General features: G+C 41.8%; 1 protein-coding gene across 3 annotated transcripts in view; it reads left to right on the forward strand.

The window, feature by feature from the left end:
* Positions 1-226: 226 nt before the first annotated feature.
* myo18ab (myosin XVIIIA b) overlaps positions 227-25,686 on the forward strand; it is a 146,875-nt gene continuing 121,415 nt past the window's right edge. For 2 of the 3 annotated variants that reach the window (XM_061781687.1, XM_061781688.1), the window contains exons 1-2: positions 227-700; positions 4,815-5,916. In XM_061781687.1, coding sequence (XP_061637671.1) covers positions 4,918-5,916 — 999 coding nt within the window. In that variant the 5' untranslated portion in view covers positions 227-700; positions 4,815-4,917. Of the gene's footprint in view, positions 701-4,814; positions 5,917-25,051; positions 25,302-25,686 lie in introns of those variants that run through there. The other variant, XM_061781689.1, reaches the window with a different exon arrangement.

Below are 25,686 nucleotides of genomic sequence, written 5' to 3' on the forward strand. Positions count from 1 at the left end.
CTCCCCAATCACCGTGTGCTTCCATCAAATGGGTCTTTGTCTCTGCTGTTCACCAAACAACAGGTTGTTTGCTTGTTTTTCACGTCAGATGCGTTGCGATGACATCGATATCCCATAGCCACAGTTTGTTGTTGTCGTCTTTAACACAGGTGAAGAAGAGTCACATTAGCTCACTGTCAAATGACAGCCAGGGGAAGTTCTTCCCTCGTGAGAAATAGTCATGTTACAGTCGTTCAAATGGGAAATAAAATCAATTTCAATGGTATTGTGCTCGTTTCAGTAGCCTATAATAGCCACAGTGGTCTTAGTGTTGTTGTGCGATTATGTCTTTAAAAAAAAAAAAAATAGATGTACTGTCTTCACAGCTCAAGCTAACACAGGCGTGCTACATGAATTCGCCAATTATTTTATGTCATGTTCGCACCAAATTCAAGTAGTAAATCTATCATGTAAACCGTAATACACTGGAATACTTCTGACATTTTAGAAGTGCACTTTGACATAACAGAGAATGTGCGTCTACTGTACGTTGGTCAACACTTGTACGGTGCAGTTGCCTCCAAGTGTCCAGCAGGTGTCGGCCGTCCGCCGCACTAGGCGGTGTCCTGGGAGCAGCCACCGATGGAAAGACGTTAGTTACAAGGCAGAGGCTGCACCCTGGAACGTGTTACGAGTGCTGCTCAATTCGCTGAAGCGAACAGTGAGTATTCTTCCTGTCATATTTACGAATTGCGCGCAGCGAGCAAATATTTGGGTGGGCAGCAGTGTGGAGCCAAGGCGGACTGGATCATTCCAATGGGTTCCAGGATTTTCTTTACCCAAAAAAAAAAAAAAAAAAAAAAAAAACAACAACCGAGGGCAGAAACTAAGGTTGTGACTAACATCAATGACGCTAGCAGGCTATTGGGTTTGTTCCCTCGAAGCTAAACAAAACCGTCACCACGGTACCGCCTTTGGCTCGAGGAGGTTTTTGGTTTGCGGTGACTTGGAAAATGGACCTAATTTGCCTTCGACGGCACCTCTGCCTACCTAGCGGCAGCTCAGCTAGCTAGCGTAGCCGAAAGCTACACCTATACAGCGCTGTCATTCCTTTTTTTTGTTCCCGAGGTCGCACAATGCACACGGGAGTGAGCGAAAACGTCGCTTTTCGTGCACACTTGTGTGTGCCAGGTGTCGAAGCTCAGCGCGAGCTGGGTTTAATGACGCGCTTATTAAAGAGAGACTCTTGCCCTCGTTGTATTATGCGTGGTTGCCGTGTGTGGAGTAAAGCGTTCAAGCCGTTCAACAAGAAGCTCCTTGAGCGTGACGGCTGTTTCAATATCGCATACACGAAAGCGAAATATCGCCCCGGTGACTGAGCACGCATTAGGAATAGCAATGCTGTGCGCTTGTCATGGTCGATATTCATCCCTACTTCCGCTCGCTTGCGTGTGACAGGACGGCTCCGTCGCTCGCAGAACAATCTCAGCCGGGTTTTTGTCAGTTCATGGCGAGACAGAAGCGGAGCCAAGAATGTGCCCCCCATGGGCCACTTACATGTTGAATGGCTGCTTTAATTCAGGAGCTCTCGAGTGCATTCCTCATTCAGTTTTGGATTTCAGTCAGACAAAATAAAGAGATTTTGTTGTTTGTTTGTTTTTTTTAAATACATGAATTAGCTGCAGCCCGGTTGGTAGAGCGGGTCGTCCGGCTAGCGAGGGGTCGTCGGTTCGAATCCCGGTTCCGACTGTCTGCGTGTCAGTGTCCTTCGGGCAAGAGACTGCACCCGAATTTGGTCCCAGGCCTGGCACGTCCATTGGTGTGTGAATGTAAAGTGCTTCGAGCACTGTGACGATGTAGGTAAAGCGCTATATACAGTGGTGTGAAAAAGTGTTTGCCCCCCTTTCCTGATTTTTTTATTTATTTTTGCATGTTTGTCACACTTTTAAATGAAGTTTCTTATTATTAACGGGGGAAATCCAAACCTACATGTGCCTGTGTGAAAATATGATTGCCCCCCAACCCAATAACTCGTTGGGCCACCCTGAGCAGCAACAACTGCAATCAAGCATTTGCGATAACTTGCACTGAATCTCTTAGAGGCTATAGAGGAATATTGGCCCGCTCATCTTTGCAGAATTGTTGTAATTAAGCCACTGGAAGGACCGGAGGGTGTGTTCCAACTACAGGGGGATCACACTCCTCAGCCTCCCTGGTAAGGTCTATTCAGGGGTGCTGGAGAGGAGGGTCCGTCGGGAAGTTGAATCTCAGATTCAGGAGGAGCAGTGTGTTCGTCCTGGCCGTGGAACAGTGGACCAGCTCTACACACTTGGCAGGGTCCTCGAGGGTGCATGGGAGGTCGCCCAACCAGTCTAGATGTGTTTTGTGGACTTGGAGAAGGTGTTCGACCGTGTCACTCGGGGTGTCCTGTGGGGGGGTGCTTCGGGAGTAGGGGGTTCGGTAACCCCCTGATACGGGCTGTTCGGTCCCTGTACGACCGGAGTCAGAGTTTGGTCCGCATATCCGGCAGTAAGTTGGACTCGTTTCCGGGGAGGTTTGGACTCCACCAAGGCTGCCCTTTGTCACCGATTCTGTTCATAACTTTTATGGACAGAATTTCTAGGCGCAGCCGAGGCGTAGAGGGGGTCCGGTTTGGTGGCCTCAGTATTGCATCTCTGCTTTTTGCAGATGATGTGGTTCTGTTGGCTTCATCAAGCCGTGACCTCCAACTCTCACTGGAGCAGTTCGCAGCTGAGTGTGAAGCGGCTGGGATGAGAATCAGCACCTCCAAATCTGAAACCATGGTCCTCAGTCGGAAAAGGGTGGCGTGCCCTCTCCAGGTCGGGGATGAGATCCTGCCCCAAGTGGAGGAGTTCAAGTATCTTGGGGTCTTGTTCACGAGTGAGGGAAGAATGGAACGGGAGATCGACAGGCAGATCGGTGCTGCGTCTGCAGTGATGCGGACTTTGTATCGATCCGTTGTGGTAAAGAAGGAGCTAATTTTTTTTCAACAACAATAAAAGACTGATGGAGTGCAATCTCAGGTTTTCCTTCCCTGCAATGTCAATCATAAATCTTGAATTGATCCTGTTTTTTTTTTTTAAATAAATATAGAAGCTGGCACTACATTATGTAAGGTTATTTTTGTTGGAATTGATTTCAGTTGAACCATATTAATCACTGCACTTATTTATTCTGTAGAAGTCTCTTACCTCATTGCTTAGTGAAATTCAGTTGGTGACTCATTCATCCACACATTGTAATAAGAACTTTAGGATTGAAGGATGTGAGGATGTGACTCTTTTAAGTGATATTGGAAAAAAAACTGAAAAATTGATCGCCTTCATACTTGCCTTCATACTTCATACTATTCTATACAAAAATAGGCTAGATTAACTGACAACTAATATATTACTTCATAATCAAATGGTAATAGTGAATTTATGTTCTGATTAAGTACCTAACAGTAGAAGTGGGATAAATAATTGGTTCTTAGATGCATCTCGATAAAGATGTAAACAATTCAGAATCCTTTAATACTTAAAAAAATTTTTCCCCCAAGTATTGGCAACGGACGACCAGCTGTTAGAAACCTACAGTTGTTTATTTTCAAACTCAGCTTGGAGCAAGCATGAGTGACGTCATGTATGCTATGATCGTGACATCTCTGATCTCTGAATCTTGCACCTCTCTCATCTACTAATCAGCTAAGTTTCAAACAACATGTGCAACAAGAGGTAATTCAACACGGCACCTCCTATATGCCAATCTGAAGGCAGCAATGGTTTATTTTAATGGGAGATTTTGTCTGTTTATTTCCCATTGAATTATTATTTATGTTTCGTGTATATGTTGTTTGTTGTACAGCCGGCGTACATCACATTGTACAGTTTGTTGTATTTCTTTGTATTTGCTTTTTGTTCTCCTTTTTGTTTTACCCTGCTCTCTGCAGCCAGGTCGTCATTGCAAGAGACTATTCTAAATTGTCTTACCTGGATAAATGGTTGAATTAAAAAAAAAAAAAAAATTGTGGTAAATTCTGATAGTAAGTATAAACACAAGTTATTAAATCATAATCAGTGTTGATTTATTAAAACCGAAAAAATACAACCCCTTAATTATAATTATAAGTAGCAGGTCAAGCTGCGGTCCTCCTCCTGATCCCTAATCAAGTGGCCATCCCTTACGGATACTTGCTCCTTGAAGTCACCACCAAAGGAGGAAACAAAACGAGAATGTCATGCTAATGTTGTGTGCTTTGCTTAAAGACGTTAATGCTTCACTTTGTTGTTGACCGATATTGTGCTTGCAAAGGTATTTTTGTTTGTTGTTTTTTTTGTAAGCACTAATTCAAGGGTCGGTCGGCCCTTTCAGAGCCATTTTTACTCAGATTTTGAAAGATACACTGTGTTCAGTGTGCACAAAAAATGCCACTGCTTTTTAGCGACAGTGAATAACGACTTGTTTTCAACATTTCTTATGATATCGGTCTTTGCCAAATAAATAAAAAAAATTGTATTTAGCAATGTCCCCTTTCCTGAAGCTAGAATCTCACCTACTTTTAACCTCAGACTGTCACAGTTATATTTAATGTAAGAATGCCTCTTTCTTTCAGTTTTAAGATGAACTCATGAGACATTATTGATTTTCCTAACAGTCAGCGTATACCTAACCGTGACCACAAAATCGTGGTATTACTGAATTGTGGATTTTGTGAACTGTCCCACCCCTAATGTACAGTATCATAATCGATTGCTTAGCCATTCATACAATTTCACATTGACAATGTTGTGTTCTGTGATTCACAAGTTGTCTTTCTCTCCGTTTTTCTTCAGGGTATTTGTCCCGGCTGAGTAAAAGTATCTGATAGTGGTCTTCATTCTTAAAAAAAGAAAGTAGAGCCACTTTGCTGGGGAACTTTGTATAAAATTCATCAACATGTTCAATCTGATGAAAAAAGATAAGGAGAGGGACTCAGGAAGGAAGGAAAAGAAAGATAAAAAGGAGAGGATGTCTGCAGCAGAGCTGCGAAGCCTGGAGGAGATGAGCATGCGGCGAGGTTTCTTCAACTTGAAGAGAGAGGCAAAGCGTGAGTCCAAGAACAAACTGGAGATCTCCAACCCAATTCCGATCAAAGTGGCCAGCAGCTCAGAGCTCACGCTGACTGACATTGAATCAGACGGCTTGAGCAACAGAAGCAGTATGGTTCTGGATGAGCAGCTGAGCGCAGCTAGCTCCAATGATGACCTGAAGGGTGACGGCGGAGGACAGGATCATCGCAACTCTGTACGAGATCGCGTAGCTCACTTCGGCTCACTGGCTAAGCAGAACTCCTCGCAGATGGGTCAAATGATGAAGCGCTTTTCCTTTTCCCAAAGAAGCAGAGAAGAAAGCTCCTCAGAAGGCTCCACGCCTTCAGGACAGAACGCTGATTCTCCGCAAGTGGAGAGCAAAGTCTTCAACATGCTGCGCAAACACAGCCTCAACCAACAGACAGCAAAACCCACTGTCAGACAGTTCTCCATCCCTGAATTGGTTGACAAGACCTTCCCTGTGCAACTACAGCTGCCAGCTGTTGTTGCACCGAGTGCACCCGAGACACGCGAGCTGGTACTCCAACGTCGTAACACAGGGGATTTTGGATTTTCTTTGCGTCGCACTACCATGCTGGACCGCAGCCCAGACGGAGCAGTCTACAGGCGGGTAGTTCACTTTGCTGAACCTGGTGCAGGTACAAAGGATCTGGCGCTTGGTCTGGTGCCAGGAGACAGACTGGTGGAGATAAATGGGCGCAATGTAGAGAACAAGAGCCGGGACGAGATAGTTGAGATGATCCGCCAGTCTGGTGACACTGTGCGACTGAAAGTGCAGCCAATCCTGGAGCTGAGTGAGCTGAGTCGCTGTTGGCTGAGGAACACAGAGGAACTTCGAAGGGAGGTCAGACGTGAGCTGCACTCTTAATTTTACATCATAGATAACCTATTTTTGCGCAATGTGTTGATGTCAGTTTTACCTCGTAATGTGATACCTTCTGGAGATGGACCATCACTTAGCGAAACATTAAGCTCAGATTGCGATCCTGCATTCTGTCAAGTTGCATCACCCCAATTTCTGTCATAATAATAATCACAATGCACTTACACTTATGTAGCACTTTTCAAGGCAATTAAAGACGTTTTACAATTTCATGCATTATTCAGTCACCCCCTGGTGGTGGTAAGCTACTTGTGCAGTCTGACAGAAGAGAGGCTGCCATTCTGCTCCTACAGCCCCTCCGACCACCACCGAACATTCAACCGCATTCATTCGTAGACAATGTGGGTTAAGTGTCTTGCCCGGGGACACAACAACTACATGTGCTTGGGTGGGGTTTACGAACTGGAATCCCTCAGGTTTCAGGGCTTATGCTTACCCCCTTTCTGCCACACACCGCATGGTGTAATAGCGTACTGCTTTTTGCATCAACAGCTAGCTAAGATATTAATGAATTACAGCATTAAATTCATGATGGTGTATTTGAAGTATTTTGGCATGCTAAATGCAGTAATCATATATTTTGATTATTCATAATACTTTTTGTTTCAGACGCGTGCGTATAGACACGCACACACAGGCACGCACGCGCACACACACACACAAACGGAGTAGTGTCAGCCTAACTTGGGAAGCAGCATAATAAAATAGATCATTTTCCATTGGTGGAGGTAGATGTGAAAACAAATGCCCATCTTTAGCCGTGTCACAACCAGTTTAAAAAAGTGAACTTTAAGACAGGCCCTTGATTTCTCTCTGAATTCTGGCTGTTGACAGGACTCTTTGAAGAAATCATGAGCTCACAAAGATTAAAACAATCTTTCAACGACAGCAGACGGGACGTACGCCTATCCTTTTAACAATGATGAGTGTTGACAGGATATCCAAAAATAACTGCTGGACTGTCTCTCGAAAGAATGACGCTATTAGATGTGTTTACTTCTCCTACAAATAAAACATGAATTTAATCTGATTGGACTTCATCCAAAATATAAATACAGTACTGATTTGTATACCTTTAATGCTTGTTTTAGATTCTCATGAAAATGTAGAGCTCTACCTTGGCCTAAGCGCAACCCTTTTATAGGGTTACACCCTGAACTGATCTCCAGCCAATCGCAGGGCACATATAAACAAACTACTATCCGCACTTACATTCACACCTACGGGCAATTTAGAGTCTTCAATTAACCTACCTAGCACCACACGCAACTTAATTTCTGAGCTTATTTGTTCTACTTTCTTTGTATGTATGGATTACTTGGGTTGTTCCCAACATCTGGTGAAATTTTCAGCTCAATGGCACCGTTGGAAATATATTTAGTGAGATAAAGGGCGACGTGTTAAATATTTATTTCAGCCGATGTATATATAATATGTTGATGTATTCATTCAAAATTAAGAGAAATAATCAAATGTAATTAGTTATATTACTTTAGGAAAGTAATTTAAATACTATTACATTTTCAATAGGGTAACTTATTGTAACCAACGACATTTGCAAAGTAATCTTCCCAACACTGGTTAAGGCACAGCCCATCAGTCATCACGAGTATAACTTCCTTCACATATGCAAGTCCTGCAATTTTACACAATGACCATAATTAATGGAGCTGCAAAGAAAAGATGTACTGCTATTAAAAATGTCTGGTTATAGCAAACATGCCGGAGTGGCGCATGAGGGCGAATGGACGTTCAAGTTAAAAAAAGCCATCTTGTCTTAACTGGCTGACTGGAAACAAGGGGAAACGGGATTCTCCCTTTGAATCTGGTATTTGCGGAATCTGCTTTGGAACAAAAAGGCAACTTCCTGACCCTTTCCCTCTGGTATTCTGTAATGAGGAAGACAAATTAGTTTCTCAGGCTCAGGGCTAATGGAGAGAAAACTCCTGTTAAGAGTTTGAGCTGGAGTTGCAAAATTTTACAGGTCCTTGTTTTCTCATCTGATATTTCAAGTACAGTGTGAATAAAATTACTTGAAATACTTGATGTTCAAATTGTCGACTGTTCATAGTACAGTATTGAGCAAGTTTTTGCCAATCAGTATAGTACACACAGTATACACACTGTGATGACTTTACTGGTCAGTGCCTGCGTGCTGCTGCCTGACTTCATGGCAGGTTTTGGTCGAGGTTCCCTATTATTGGTTCAAGAAAAATGAGAAATACACTAGCACTGTTTTTGGACCAGCAGTCAAGGCGTGTGGTGACTCAGATGAACTGTGTTGAATGTTTTGAGTCTGTGCTTCAGTGTTTTAAACTGTGTGTGAGTTCACAGAGCATGCAGTCCAGTCAGGATAGACTAGGACTAGGTAAACATAGGAATGCACTACAATTGAATAAAATAATTAATAATTATGAAAAAAAACCTTAAAAATAACTTCAATAAAACAAAAAATATATTTAAATTGCAACACCACTGCTGAACTTAAATATAAGCACATCCCAGGATGCACATGTCATGGAAACAATGAGTCCCACCCCTGGGACAATGAGTCCCTTCACTTATCATCATGTCATACAGATACAGTAATCCTCCGCTAATTCACAGTTCTTGCTTTGTGGTTCTGCTATATTACAGATTTGTATTACAGTTGTTACTCTTTAACTTCCCACCCTTAAATTTCCCACTGAGAAGTGCAAACAAAAATGACTCTTCCTGTGCCATTTTTTTTTTTCGCCATTTGTTCTCTTTCTTTGTCAGTCATTTTATAATCTTTCTCTGTCTTTAACTCGACTTACAGGCTCTCTCTCTCCTTGTGTCTGTCCGGTCTGTGCGCAGTCAGGGATTTCAGTAATTACTGCCTGCAATACAGATTGTATTGTTTGAACGCGTGGCCGAAGTCGCATGTGATTGGTCGGTACAGTTCATCACTACCATAAAGCCTGTAATATATTGCGCCGCTTAAAATAGAAGCACCCAGTCTTGAATCCTAACTTTTCTTTTTGGGCCATGGTGTGGGTCTGTTTGGGACTGCTTATGGGTCCGGAAGCAAGCTGCGAGTTAGTGACCTCTGTTTTAAACAATGTCAGAACAATCGAGCGAGTCAGAGCAAGATGTTTAGCTCTGTAGCACACTAGTTAGCTAGTTTGATGCAGTGCCACCTGAGGGGTTGAAGGTCACGGGCATTCAATGTTGGTTTTTGGCCTTGCCGCTTACATGCAGTGATTCTTTGAACCTTTTGATGATGATATGGACCGTAGGTGATGAAATCCCTAAATTGCTTGCAATTGTACGTTGAGGAACATTGCCGTTAAACTGTTGGACTATTTTTTCACGCACTTGTTCACAAAGAGGTGAACCTTGCCCCATTTTTGCTTGTGAATCACAATCATCAGCAATTCAGGCAAGCTCCTTTTCTACCCAATCATGGCACCCACCTGTTCCCAATGAGCCTGTTCACCTGTGGGATGTTCCAAACAGGTGTTTGATGAGCATTCCTCAACTTTCTCAGTCTTTTTTGCAGCCTGTCCCAGCTTTTTTTGGAACGTGTTGCAGCCATAAAATTCTAAGTTAATGATTATTTGCTAGAAACAATCAAGTTTATCAGTTTCAACATTAAATATCTTGTCTTTGTAGTGTATTCAAGTAAAAAATTGTTGAACATGATTAGCAAATCATTGTATTCTGTTTTTATTTATGTTTAACACAACATCCCAACTTCATTGGAATTGGGGTTGTACTTCAGCAACACACACACACACACAAAGCTGAAAATGTTTTTTTTTTTTCTTTGAGGAACAGTTTTGCTCGTCATTTCTTCATTGGAGGAACAACTTTCTAATTTTGAGGAGCAATTTTTTTGCAGCTTAATCGCACAGGGACCCGAAGCAAGGATTTAATAAAACAATAAAAAATATGACAGTATAATGGGGGAGTTGAATGTAGGGCTGCAGCTAATGAATATTTTAGTATTCGAGTATCCTACTGAAAATTCTATCAAGCAATAGATTATTTGGATAAACTCTATTTTTGCTTGGTTAAAGAGAAATTTTGAATATAAAAGAGAAATAAGACCTTTCACTTAATAACCTCCGACTAATTGGTTTCTTTTTTTTTTTAAATATATGACCAACAGTTTTTATTTCTAAATTCACATTGTGCATTAAAGATAAGGAATTAACTTTTTTTTTTTTACATTAACAGGCTTTGATTAAATGATGTTGGACAGTTTTCTGTGGCACCTCTGGTTGGGAATTACTGGAATAATAAATGACAAAATGATTACGGGTATATAGACTGAACAAAAATATAAACTTTTGTTTTTGCTCCATTTTTCGTGAGATGGACTCCCAAGATCTAAAACTTTTTCTACATATACAGAAGGCCATTTCCCTCAAATATTGTTCACAAATCTGTCTAAATCTGTGTGAGTGAGCATTTCTCCTTTGTCGAGATAATCCATCCCGCCTCACAGGTGTGGCATATCAAGATGCTGATTCGACAGCATGATTATTGCACGGGTGTGCCATAGGCTGGCCACAATAAAAGGCCACACAGAAATGTGCAGTTTTATCAAACAGCACAACGCCATAGTTGTCGGAAGGTCTGAGGCAGCGTGCAATTGGCATGCTGACTGCAGGAATGCCCACCAGAGCTGTTGCCCATGAATTGAATGTTCATTTCTTTACCATAAGCCGTCTCCAAAGGCGTTTCAGACAATTTGGCAGTACATCCAACCGGCCTCACAACCGCAGACCATGTGTAACCACACCAGCCCAGGACCTCCATATCCATCATGTTCACCTCCAAGATCGTCTGAGACCAGCCACCCGGACAGCTGCTGCAACAATCGGTTTGCATAACCAAAGAATTTCTGCACAAACTGTCAGAAACCGTCTCAGGGAAGCTCATCTGCATGCTCGTCGTCCTCATCGGGGTCTCGACCTGACTGGAGTTTGTCGTCGTAACCGACTTGAGTGGGCGAATGCTCACATTCGATGGCGTCTGGCACGTTGGAGAGGTGTTCTCTTCACGGATGAATCCCGGTTTTCACTGTTCAGGGCAGATGGCAGACAGCATGTGTGGCGTCGTGTGGGTGAGCGGTTTGCTGATGTCAACGTTGTGGATCGAGTGGCCCATGGTGGTGGTGGGGTTATAGTATGGGCAGGCGTATGTTATGGGCAACAAACACAGGTGCATTTTATTGATGGCATTTTGAATGCACAGAGATACCGTGACGAGATGCTGAGGCCCATTGTTGTGCCATTCATCCACGACCATCACCTCATGTTGCAGCATGATAATGCATGGCCCCATGTTGCAAGGATCTGTATACAATTCCTGGAAGCTGAAAACATCCCAGGACATGTCACCCATTGAGCATGTTTGGGATGCTCTGGATCGGCGTGTACGACAGCGTGTTCCAGTTCCTGCCAATATCCTGCAACTTCGCGCAGCCATTGAAGAGGAGTGGACCAACATTCCACAGGCCACAATCAACAACCTGATCAACTCTATGCCAAGGAGATGTGTTGCACTGCGTGAGGCAAATGGTGGTCACACCCAAATTCTGACTGGTTTACAATAAAGCAAAACTGCACATTTCATAGTGGCCTTTTATTGTGGCCAGCCTAAGGCACACCTGTGCAATAATCATGCTGTCTAACAGCATCTTGATATGCTACACTTATCGAGAAAGTAGAAATGCTCACTAACACAGATTTAGACAGATTTGTGAACAATATTTGAGGGAAATGGCCATTTGTGTATGGAGAAAAAGTTTTAGATCTTGGAGTTCAGTTCATGAAAATTGGGAGCAAAAACAAAAATGTTTATATTATTGTTCAGTGTACTTATGTTCCCTCTTGATAAAATAAAATAAACTGACAGTCAGTCAGCTATTTAACGCTAAAATAAATTATTCTTTTGCAGCTGCTTTGATTTGTAGCCTTGTTTAAAATATTAAAATGCTCATAATAATCATAAATTGTTTCCTTCCACAGTTAGTGTTACATTTACACTGCTATTTAAAACCACGTTTCTGAATTAAATGAGTGACAAAATGCAGCTGCATAATTGGGGGCTGCGTGTTCTACAGTGGACCCCAGCTATTTTGGGGGGATAAGGACCAGGCCGGACCACTGTAACCCCCCCCCCCCCCCCCCCCCCCCCCCCGCCAAAAAAAAAGTGAGAAAAAAACCAACAACAAATTTGAACAAAAATATGCAAATAGGTGAATCCACGGATGGTGAACCGCGAGTATGTGGGAGTCCAACTGTTCTTTGCTTAAATTCAAACAGTATTAATTACAGTATCTGCCTCGTCAAATGCAACCAGTCAGGAGCAAGTTTGATGATAAATTTTTTTTACACTCGTTTGAGTTATTTAAAGGTAAGTCGTTGTCACATTTGCTAACCTGTTGCTCAGTGAGGTGTTTGTTCATATTGGAGGTGTTCCCTCCTCTAGCCTGAGTAGCTTCATAGCAAGCTTTGCAGACAGGCTTTGTTGGCTTGTCCTGACTGTCGGCAAAATGCTTTCAGATTTCACTCCGTGCTTCTTCTTTCTCCATGAGCTGCGGCCGGCCTGCAGAAGCGCAAGAGCTTATGGATATTTCTTTTCTCCTTGTCTTTTTCTTCATCTTGAACACTTTGGGGAGTAACCAAGGTGCCGCCCGCTTTCGACACAGAGGATGACGTGCACAGACTCGTGCCTGCAGCCGACTCTGTTACTGTCACTCTTACAGGGCCTGTACTGTAAACATGCAATATCGTTGTGTCGCAGCACTTTTTTAGTGACGATATACCGTACCCTAAATTAACCCGGTTAATGGAGACTTAAATTAACTAGTAAACATTATCTATGACCTAAAAATGTAGCCATGCTTCAAGACATAGTAATGACAAAAAATATGTGAACAATATCTGCATTCGTCCTTTTGTCCGACTTCAGTGGAGTCAGTCTTAACGTTTTGCATAGGAAACAAACTCTTACATGAGATCTGAAAGCCTGCATAATTATGAATGCATCCAGTTTTACCCTGAATGGCCCTGTTGCTGGCTCCTTTTCACATTTGGGATATTAGCGATAGCATCCGGAGCTAACAAGCGGAAGCTAAGTGCATGCTAGGTATGCTACAGCCCGACCACGCTTGGGAGAGTCGGAATATAGGAAGAAATATGCTGTATACAGGATAAAGACCTGTCTGAACAATGTACATGGCATGGAAACATATCAGACATTTGTGTTAAAGGATGCATATTTGGTTTAGCATGTTTACAGTTAGCATATAGCCATCCATGTTCAATAGTTGCTGCCCCGTTTTGTTTAGATGTCTTGTAATAGCATATCTTATTTTGACCACACGAATGAGAATAATTTGCTCGGGTTATTTTCGATTTACTGATGTATTATATCCTGGTACATTGTCCAGATCAGTGATTTCCAACCTTTATGGAGCCAAGGCACATATTTTACAATTGAAAAATCTCACGGCACACCAACAAACAAAAATGTCACAAAAAGTGGGTACATTCATTACTGTGTGTACTTCCTGCCATCTGATAGAAGAGCATTTATTTGTTCTGTCTGTCACTATGCCTCACTAGCATAAATAAGATATATTTATTGTAAATATAATTTTTTGAGCAATTAAGTAAATGAACAAGTCATTTAATTAGTGGGTAAGTATTCAGACCCCCTAAAATTGTTCACTCTTTATCTTGCAGCCATTTGCTAAAATCATTTAAGTGCATTTTTCCCTCATTAATGTAGACACAGCACCCCATATTGACAGAAAAAAAAAACGGAATTGTTGAAGTTTTTGCAGATTAATTGAAAAAGAAAAACTGAAATTTCACACAGCCATAAGCATTGGGACCCTTTGCTCAGCTCAGTATTTAGTCGAAGCACCCTTTTGAGGTAATACAGCCATGAGTCATTTTGGGAATGATGCAACAGGTTTTTCACACCTGGATTTGGGGATCCTCTGCCATTACTCCTTGCAGATCCTCTCCAGTTCTGTCAGGTTGGGTCTTGAACGTTAGTGGACAGCCATTTTCAGGTCTCTCCAAAGATGCTCAATTGGGTTTAAGTCGGGGTTCTGCCTGGGCCATTAAAGAACAGTCACAGAGTTGTTCTGAAGCCATTCCTTTATTATTTTAGCTGTGTGCTTAGGGTCATTGTCTTGTTGGAATGTGAACCTTCGGCCCAGTCTGAGGTCCTGAGCACTCTGGAGAAGGTTTTCGTCAGGATATCCCTGTACTTGGCCACATTCATCTTTCCTTCGATTGCAACCAGTCTCCCTGTCTCTGAAGCTGAAAAACACCAATACAGCTGAAAAACAGCCCTACAGCATGATGGTGGCACCACCATGCTTCACTGTTGGGACTGAATTGGACAGGTGATGAGCAGTGCCTGGTTTTCTCCACACATACCGCTTAGAATTAAGGCCAAAAAGTTCTATCTTGATCTCATCAGTCCAGACAATCTTATTTCTCACCATCTTGAAGTCCTTCAGGTGTTTTTTTTTTTTTTTTTTTTTTTTTTTTTTTTTTTTTTAAGCAAACTCCGTGCGCGCTTTCATGTGTCTTGCACTGATGAGAGGCTTCCTTCAGGCCACTCTGTCATAAAACCCCGACTGGTGGGACTGCAGTGATGGTTGACTTTCTAGAACTTTCTCCCATCTCCCGACTGCATCTCTGGAGCTCAGCCACAATGATCTTTGGGTTCTTCTTTACCTTTCTCACCAAGGCTCTTCTCCCCTGATTGCTCAGTTTGGCTGCATGGCCGGTTCTAGGAAGGGTTCTGGTCATCCCAAACGTTTGCCACTTAAGGGTTATGGAGGCTACTGTGCTCTTAGGAACCTTAAGTGCAGCAGAAATGTTTTTGTAAACCTGGCCAGATCTGTGCCTTGCCACAATTCTGTCTCTGAGCTCTTCAGGCAGTTCCTTTGACCTCATGATTCTCATTTGCTCCGACATGCACTGTGAGCTGGAAGGTCTTATATAGACAGGTGTGTGGCTTTCCTAATCAAGGACAATCCGTATAATCAAACACAGCTGGACTCCGATGAAGGTGTAGAACCATCTCAAGGATGATCAGAAGAAATGGACAGCACCCGAGTTAAATATAGGATAAAGGGTCTGAATACTTATGGCTGTGTGATATTCTAGTTTTTCATTTTTAATAAATCTGCAAAAATTTAAACAATTCCATTTTTTTCCTGTCAATATGGGGTGCTGTGTGTACTTTAAAGGTCAGATGACAAAGATGTTATGGGGTTAGTTAAAATTAATATTTGCATTGTTTATGTTATGTAATAAGCGCACGGTGGGCGACTGTTTAGAACGTCTGCCTCACAGTTCTGAGGACTGGGGTTCAATCCCCGGCCTCGCCTGTGTGGAGTTTGCATGTTCTCCCTGTGCTTGCGTGGGTTTTCTCCGGGCACTCCGGTTTCCTCCCACATCCCAAAAACATGCAGGGTAGGTTAATTGACAACTCTAAATTGCCCGTAGGTGTGACTGTGAGTGCGAATGGTTGTTTGTTTGTATGTGCCCTGCGATTGGCTGGCAACCAGTTCAGGGTGTACCCCGCCTCCTGCCTGATGATAGCTGGGATAGGCTCCAGCACGCCCGCGACCCTAGTGAGGAGAAGCGGCTCAGAAAATGGATGGATCGATGTTATGTAATACATGCATGTAATTTCCAGCAAGTTTTCAACCATATGACGCATAATGACTCCCCGAACATACCCGAAGCTCAAGACACCGGGGTGGAGTTACTCTATCCACGGCAAGGGCTACCAGAAGTGACGTTGCAATTGACAAACGCAGCGCGCTACACACTATACGCAATGGCGAGCAACGTGTTGGAATATGTGGAGGAGGATTTCGACATACAGGAGCACCCAACTGAACTTGCCATCGTCAAAGTGTACGTTTGAGCCGATCAGGAGGTCGGAACCTGACAGTGACGACGACGAGCAGTGGTTATCGTTTTTTTAAACTCGCTGATCGGTGATCGGCCCCAAAAATCCTGATCGTGTCAAGCCTAGTGGAACCAAGGGGAAAGCTGAGTACGTCATCACAGCATGTGAATAAAACGGACCAATCACGAGAGGTGATCTCCACGGCATTCTGCAGACGGCGACAATTTTTCCCGTGTGCGCGTCAAGTGCCGCATAGGAGCCGCGCGGCCCATGCGTTGGTCACGTAATGCAATGTGGCCGTGGGAGTATAAATAGGCCTTAATCACGCACACAACGCAACAGTTCACTCGGTTTCAGTGGCGGCACTCGGTGTGCGGCAGCCTTTAGATGCCATAATTGTGAAAGTGACAAGTCACCGCGCTGAAAGAAACGCCTACGTCTGTCGGCCAATCAGATGACAGTTACGTTACGGCCCTCCTCGGCCTGTGTTTTAGAACCAGGTTGGAGGAAGTTCTAAAAAGCAGTGCCATTGTCACCGCTTGGCCCCCAAAAAGTGGATTGGAGAAGTGACCAAAAAGCGCTGAGGTGGTTGGTGGTAGAACCGGTACAATGAAAAAGGGGCATAAGATGGGGGGAACAGACATTTTTTGAAAACATGATTCAGAGAGAGCAAATTATAGGTGCGAAAGCGTCCTTTGTCGCTCTCATCTGAGAAGTTGGAGTCATGGTTCGAGTTGCATGGTTGTGCCACCTTTCTGTCTCTGCGCTCTGCTGCATTATTTACAGAGATGCTGCTGGTCCACTGAATAATAGAGAAGGCTGTTGAAGGAAATGAGGCCTGTTGGAAGAAATCTGAGGTGTCTAAATTCATTCACTATTAATTGCTGACGCTCTAACCAGTCGCCCACCGTGCCGCCACTTGCCAAACAAACAAACAAAAAACATGACTACCAGAAATAGCACCTTTCACACCTTAGGATTATTTTGTCACTTTGTAACCTTTCAAATGTCAAAAAATGGATACAACCGATCTTTTTCACCTGATCTCAATCATCTGAAAGTTATGTAATCCACCCCAATTTTCGATCAGATGATTGGATCAGGACATCCCTCGTTTGAATGTAATTGGTAAATTCTGAATACGGCCACATCTGTAGTTATAAGAGGGTGTGCACCCTTGTGCAACAGCATTTTGTCAGCTATTTTTACTTCCCCTATCGAAAATATGTTTTTTTCAATTGAATGGGACAGGTTACAGGTCACATAAGTGGTGGAACATGGTGTCATCACTCGGGGTGTGTGACTTTTTATATGCGTTGTATGTTTGCAATCACTGAAAATAATAGATTTTACATCATAGGCAGAGCTTTAATGACCTTTTTGTCAGATTAATTACACTTAGACCAGCCATTTCAGTACAGGGCATTTCCCCCAAAAATTACATCATTTAAATTAGGAATATTGGGGTAACTACGTCACAGGCAAATGAAATTAGACAGACTTCATGTTCAAAAGATGTATTCATCAAATTGACTAGTATCCCAATAACACAGTTTTTCCCCATGCCCTGTTTAGAAGGGGAGTGGATGTTTGAGTGCATGGAGACTAGTGGCAATGAGTGCAATAGCACAGTTTCTCTGTCCCTGTTATTGTCTAATGCCAGAGCTTGTTTGGTTGCTCTGCGTGCTGACGACTACTGACGTAAAACCCACACTGTCAGCAATCCTCTTTCTCTCCACACTAGTCTCAATGACACAGCAGGACAGCAAATTTACACTCATAGTAGTGGACCAGGCTGTGTCCATAGCAATGTCTATATCTACTCTCTTGGTCAAGATTGTGGTAGCAAACAATTCCACTGGGAAAAAAAAACTCACTAGGTGAGATGAAATTATACTATATGTCTTCTTTTCCGCTTACAGCATTCTATTGGGACACAGGGAGGTGCCTCTTCCTCTGGTAATTATATACAGGTATAGGCTGTTGTCAGCCCTCCGAATCTCACACATATGTGACATAAGACATAATGTTATTGACCCAGTGTTAAGAGGTACTGTACTGCAATGTAATTTTTTTTTTTTTTTTTTTAAAACAGTCACGAGATGTACCGTTATTTCTCATGTCGTCTTACTGCAAGATTAGAGACGGTAGTGTAACAGTGGTGATACTGTGCCGTCCAATCACACCTGAGTTCGAACCTGTACCTTCGCCACACCACCTGTTGGAAGTTGAATGCGCTCACTGCGCCGACCGCTGAGCTAAAAACCTTAGGCTGCCAACTCAGCGACCAGTACCCTCTTTTGAAGAGGGTGCTGGTCGTAAACGTTCGTAAACCGAGGTAATGTTTCCCATTGAAATGAATGGAAATACAATCAATCCATTCCAGCCTCAAAACTAAGCTATACCTACCATTTTATTTTTTTTATCAGTGTGTGGTTAAAAATAAATATAGCACAATATAGAAATAAGTGAAAATACACTATTATAAAGAAATGACACACTTAATAAACATTATAACTGCTTATTGCTCATTAACTTTAAGGAGGGGAAAGAGGAGGAGGACTACAGCTCCTCATTGAAGAGTCTTATTTCATAATAGCACGGGGAAATTCGGATTCAGGTGTTTTTTCTTTTGTCTGCTTCTCTTTTGATTCATTAGTTGATTCTGGCACAGCAAACCGATCAAGGGAAAGTTGTCTTTTTTTGTGATATAAAACAAATCAATTACCGTTCCATTTGGCAAGATCTTTGTACCTTAGAATTATGTAATAGTGTCTGCATATTCATCCAAGCTGCCAGTTGAAGTTTCATAGACAAACAACAAAGCGCATGTATCAATGGAGAAGATTTTGGTAGTTAGTTATGATTGTATTATTGTTATTAGTTGCTGAGACTGTGGGCCCTTGAGAAAATTGTAACCCTCCATGTTCCAAAGCTACCAACCCATACCATTCACACCCACATTTACACCTTTGGACAATTTAGGATAGGACAATTAACCTTGCATGTGTGTTTTTGGAATGTGGGAGAAAACGTTGGGGAGAACATGGAAACTCCTCACAGGAAAGACTGAGTCAAGGTTCAAAGCCTGAATGAAATGCATGACTAAATCCCATAATAATTGAACAATAACGTTAATTTGCTTCTATTGAGAAAGAAAATAGAATGGAACATTTTGCAAATGTTTCTCATCATTGCAAAAACCCAACAGTTGTGTTTTGAATTGTCTCTTGAAATTAGTCACAGTCAACCCTTTACTGAGAGCTACTCCCTCCAACTCAACGTCAATGTATTTCTCTAGTTCATCTTGTTTAGCATTGAAAAAAATCGACGAGGAGGAGCTCCACACACCTCTGCCTGCATGCAAAGAGAGAGCGAGTGATTTAGGTGATTCAACCATATCAGTCTTTATTCACCCAAAGTTAAATTGCAACCAAAGTCATTTTCGTGTCGTTTCGAAATAGATTGTTTGAAGATTCGTGCTGGAAACCCGCAAAGACTGAGAACAATATAGTACTGAATCGTTGAGATATGGCTTGAAACTCTTTTTCACCTTCTAAATGTTCCTGATTTTGTGGGCGGGGCTAAAGACTAGTCCCGTGACATCACGGGGCTTGGGGGTATAGCCCTTTATATAAACGCCAAGCGCCCTTATTCCATGCAGTGGTCATTCGGTGGAATTGCAATTCCTTGTTCCTGAATAACTTTGCCCAGTTCTACCAGTACAGCGTGTAATTGGCCATGGAACTATGCCCACAACCCGACGTGTAATGTGTTTTGTGTCATTTGGGCAACATGTCTTGCCGTCTAGCACCCACACACTTTGTGTTGCGAGGCAGCAGAGGCTGCTCTCCAAAGGACCGCTATCCACCAGAGGGTTTATCACGCTTTCAGTTACATGACTTATGTTGGAACAATAGTTGTGTTATATAAGCCACAGACTCTTGTGGCAGCTGCATTTCCAAGTTCCACTTTTTACATTCTGTAAATATATTAATCGATTCAGAATTATTTACATCTGCAGCGCATTCATCTATGAATCTGTTCTTAAATTTAATAAGTGCCATGATGTGACCCATAACATCCCCGAGCGAATTATATACATTGACAAGAAAAAGTGCACCCTTTGAAATTATCTGAATTTCTGCATGCATAGATCATAAAATGTGATCTGATCTTCAACTAAGTCACAAGAGGCAAACATTTTTTGTACAGGAAGCAAATATATGTTTTCCACGTTTTTATTGAACACAACATGTAAACATCACAGTGCAGGATGGAAAAAGTATGTGACTATTTGGATTCAATAACTGGTTGACCCTCCTTTGACAACAATAACCTCAACCATTAGTAACCTCTCGTTGCAGATGAAATCTGCACAATGGTCAGGAGGAATTTTCGATCATTCCTCTTTACAAAACAGTTTCAGTTGAGCCATCATCTTAGGATGTCTGGTGTCAGTTGCTCTCTTGAGGTCGTGCCATAGCTACTCAATCGGGCTCAGATCAGGACTCTGACTTATGAAGGCGTCATTTAGTCTGCTGATTTACTGCTGTCCTTTGGGTCATTGTCCTGTTGCACCACACATTCTTTTTTTTTTAGTTTGGCAGACAGACTTGAGTTGCACTGCATAATGTCTTTATCCATCCATTTTCTGTACCGCTTATCCTCACTAAGGTAGCGGAGCGGTCGTGCTGGAGCCTATCCCCGCTATCTTCGGGCGAGATGCGGGGCAGACCCTGAACTGGTCGCAAGCCAATCGCAGGGCACATAGAAACAAACAACCATTCACAGGCACGGGGAGAACATGCAAACTCCACACAGGCGGGCCCGGGGTTTGAACCCCAGTCCTCAGAACTGTGAGGCAGATGTGCTAACCGCCCAAACTTTGGAATAAATCTTTCTGTAGATGATATAACTTCGTTGCTCAGCCGCCCCAAACCATGACGTCCCTCATATTTCACATCAGGGTTTTGATGTTGGTGTGGTTCGCCTTTTTTTTTGCCACACATTGTTGTTTGTTCCTTCCAAACTCAGTAAGAATTGTTTGTGAGTAGTGATGTGGAATGTTCCGATGCTCTTTTGCAGCAATTTAAAACCTTGTGACGGAATAGCAGTGTGTGTTCTTTTTTCACGATCCTGTCTGCTTTGTTCTTAGCAGCCATTTGCCGGAATTTGTAGGCAATTAAAAAAGCCTTTTTTTTCTTTGGGGGCTTCTGCAATTACTCAGGGATTTTCGTTTATTTTTGGAACGGTTTGGTCTCTCTCCCTGCTAGGTGTCTCACTACATCCAAAACGTTTTTATGAAGCAGGGCAACACCAACACCTCCAACCACGTCACGTTGTTTGCTCTCTATTTTGGCTGAATATTGACTCTAAGTTATTCTAGTTAAGTTAATAGCTTAGGAGTTCAAATAGATTTTTCTCGCTGCACTGTGAATTTTACATGGTGTGTTGCTTGAAATCAGCTAACCTGTGTTCTGTCTAAACCTTGTTGGTTCGAGAATATTTTGCATGGGCAGGACTAATCATGTATATTCTTATTTCCTAGTTTAAAGTACAAATGTAGTGTGAGTTGGTTTTCTTTGACACCCTCGTGACACCCTGTTCTTTGCTCTAAAGACATTGATGTTTTATGTACATACAGCAACAAGCACTCTGTCTGACCTACATATGCCAATCAGCTACAGAGCCGTGGCATGGCGGCGTCCACACACATGCACAGGCACACGCAATCACACGCACGCATACACCTCAGAAATGCATGACAATTTCATACCACGCTTAGCATGACCAAAATGATCATGGTTCGGTATTATCACGATTGCTAGATGATATTTAATCTAATACATTACAGATATATGCAGCCTAAGGATTGCAACAAATTTTGAGTACCTTTTTCACATTAGAAATAGTAAAACGGCAGCAACCAAAAGGAATTTTGACAAACACAAACATGCAAACACAAACAAACACCACCTGCGACTTAAGAACATGGTTAACTTCAGGATCATAGAAAAATGCTCCACCAGTGCTGGACGTTTAGAGTGTTGGATACGATGAGCATTCCCGGTTTTCATCCTAAGAATCTTGGCTAATATCAACATTCCCATTTTCCAACCTTGGTGACTGAATCAGGTTACAGTATTACTCTTGCCACAAGACATGTTTTCTTACTACATCTCCATTTGGGATATCCCTTGAAGATCCTGAGCTCTGGTTGTATGACTTTAAAAGTCATGGTCCCCATAAAATGTCATTTCCCCCATTTGTACACTCCCTCCAAAACAATTCTGCCGAAAAAACATGAAGCATTATTTTGAAGTACTGTAAAATATTTAAAAGCGATAAAAATAAAAGTATATTTGATACAAAATAATGAAATATGTACTTAAAGGTCCTGTATTTTCGCTATTTATACCTCCCTAGAGTGACTCTCTAACATGGACAGTATAAAAGTATGAATTTCATTTAAAAAAAACAAAACCTTGGTTTTGTTATACGAGTGTCCAGAAAAGGCCCTTCTGACAGCTACTTCTTTTTGACCCAGTTTTGTATCCGCTTTGTCCATATTTGGGTAAGACCGCCCCCTTTCGTCTGATTGGTCAGAGCGCACGTTATGTTAACAGAGCTGGCTCCTGAGCAGAAAGGAAAGGCGGAGATCTTCGCTGGTGACGTAGATAAGCTCGAGAAATTCAAATGACGTGATTTCAGGCCAGAAAAACATCTGCAAGTCAGGCACGCATTTACAATTTGAATTCATATTTCACAGGTTTACTGAGGCACCATAGAGGAAAATATTACATCCCAAATATGAGAGAGAGTTGGTTTGCTTAAATATTGCCCCTTTCAATAATCTTATATTAGACGTACCTAATGAAATCACATGGAAAAAAAATCATGTAATTAAAACACTTAAGGTCAGTGTTTTTGGTAAGAGAATTTTTTTGGGCGTACTCGCTTGACATTTAACATCATATTTTGTTTTGGAAAAACGTTTTGAGGTATTTTTGTTTTGCATGTTACGGTTCAGGTTCTGTCTTAATTTCAAACTAATTTCACATTCCAACATACTGTACATTCCTGTTTCAAACCTCTTTAACATGTTTTGTATGGATACGACTGACTGTAAAAGTACACTTAATGATCTGAAAGTGAGAATGATTTGTTTTGCATAAAAAGGTAGCGATGGTGGTGAATTGGTGTCGTCTGAAATCTTCTTGCTTGATCACAATGCAGATTATTATTGCAGGCTCACGCTGCTTTTATTGCCCTGCCCTTGGTAACAAACAGTTGGAAAGTGTATTTATTTTTTTTTTTTGCATGCTTCAATGTGTGGTATAAGAAATGTTATACACTAGGCTGTCCCATGTGACTTAACATAACCAAATACTTGTACCCTGTATATTGTCACGTCATTTCAAAGCTGTCCTTCACAGCTTCACAAAAAACGTTTTGAGGTATTTTTGTTTTGCATGTTACGGTTCAGGTTCTGTCTTAATTTCAAACTAATTACATCCTGTTTCACATTCCAACATACTGTACATTCCTGTTTCAAACCTGTTTAACATGTTTTGTATGGATACAACTGACTGTAAAAGTACACTTAATGATCTGAAAGTGAGAATGATTTGTTTTGCATAAAAAGGTAGCGATGGTGGTGAATTGGTGTCGTCTGAAATCTTCTTGATTGATCACAATGCAGATTATTATTGCAGGCTCATGCTGCTTTTATTGCTCTGCCCTTGGTAACAAACAGTTGGAAAGTGTATTTATTTTTTTTTTTTGCATGCTTCCATGTGTGGTATAAGAAATGTTTTACACTAGGCTGTCCCATGTGACTTAACATAACCAAATACTTGTACCCTGTATATTGTCACGTCATTTCAAAGCTGTCCTTCACAGCTGCCCCGCCCTTTAAACTACCGTACTGTGTTCTCCATATATCTATCTCTATCGCCTACTTTGACTGAGAACAACACCCACCCCTTCTGTCAGCTCATTCTCTGCATCTCATAAGATATTGTACTGTACGTTTGCAGTCAAGCTTTAACAATGTTGCTTCAATCAATGAAGATCATGGTAGCCGCTGGGAAATAATAGAGGCTTTGTGTGGTTTGAGGGATTACCACTGCATGCTTGTCTTCTCCTGATTCTTTAGCTCCATCTTGTGGTTTGGCTGCAGCAGACTCGATGGTTTAGTTCTCTGTACTTGGAATGTGTTTTTATGTAGCTGATCCTCTTTCGAGGTTTTTTGGCGCACTGAGGATATCTCAAAGCAGACAATGAGTAAATACTGAACCTAAACCTGAAAGCTACACATGGCTACTCATGTATTATATATGTAGCCTGCTACATTTCTATATTCTATTCCGCCCGGTTTGGATTCACATTCAGAAATGTATATGTGCACAGAGCAAAGGACACACTTTTATTTGAATTACATGCAAAGCAAAATATGAAATAGTATTAGATAGAAATTTCAGAGGTAATAACAGCCCAGTGACACAAACCCTCCAGATTTTGGTGGGAGGATCATTGAAAATGAGTACAACTACTGACATTACAGTAGTATGGACAGAAACAATTTATCTCTGTGCTCTCGTAATTTGTGAAATATTGCATTCTTTGATACATCAGTGTGATGCATGGGTCTTGAAGACCGACGCAAGCATGGGGAGAACATGCAAACTCCACACAGGCGAGTCCGGCTCCTCAGAACTGTGAGGCGGATTTGCTAACCAGTCGGCTACCGTGCCGCCCTAAGGGGAGTCTACTAGAAAAAGAAAAGAAAAAGTATAAAGAAAGTGAGCATTTTGAATTGCCGCATTCTTTGAAATACTGTTATTTTTCATCACTATACAAAATCCAATTTGACTATTTTTACTTCTTAATATAATTACGTCCTCTGTAATCTCCTGCGTGTCTTGTTAAAAGTAGCAAAAGAAGCAATGAAAAGGTGTTTTATAACGTCGTGCCAGAACTACATGCCTCCATCCCATTAAAAAGCAATGAAACACATCATAGACGTTTCAAACGTCTATGATTATGTACATAACGTTTTGAGCAGATTACAACAACTAACATACAGTATATTTCCAGAACCGAGTCTGATGTTTAGAAAGTAACCGCTGTATTGTATGCACCAAGTACATAATACATAATTGTTTATGAGTTTAGTAGAAAACTTGCTCTTAAATTAGGGTAGGGAATAAAGTTCTCTTTTTCTGCAAGAGGGCCCTTCCTCTGCATTCAAGTTTCAAACAGGAAGACAGTGTTACAGCACACTAACATTCAGTGGTGCAAAACACAAGAGCCTCATGAATGTCTGATGTTTTGGGTACCTGGAGCACTCATGAAACAGAGAAATGTGCTTGGACTTTGGAATTCGCAACCATATGATGCTAGGACAAAATCTAAAGGTATGACACCAGCACTTACCTCTTATTTAGAAAAAAAAAAATAATAATAATAAAATCAAATCAGGAAGTACACTTTAGATGCTCCAGAAATAAAAATCTGTTTGTACATTACATTATTTATTTGTATTGTTTCTGATGTAGTGTTGCACCAAGTACCGATACCAGCACCGAACCGAGGTATTTTGGCATAAAAAATAGCATGGTACCAGCTGTTTCCACACTCCACTTCCTCATTGAAAAACAAGACGCAAGAAGCATCATTTGGAACTATTCGCTACTACTTGCTCTCAGCGGTGTGCTAACCAGTTTGCTCCGAGCATTAGCGTGCGTAAGCACTAGGGATATATCAATATCTGTAGCTCATGGTTGAGTTTTATCACGGTAT

This window comes from Phyllopteryx taeniolatus, chromosome 8, assembly GCF_024500385.1.
Source record: "Phyllopteryx taeniolatus isolate TA_2022b chromosome 8, UOR_Ptae_1.2, whole genome shotgun sequence".
Classification (NCBI taxonomy): domain Eukaryota; kingdom Metazoa; phylum Chordata; class Actinopteri; order Syngnathiformes; family Syngnathidae; genus Phyllopteryx; species Phyllopteryx taeniolatus.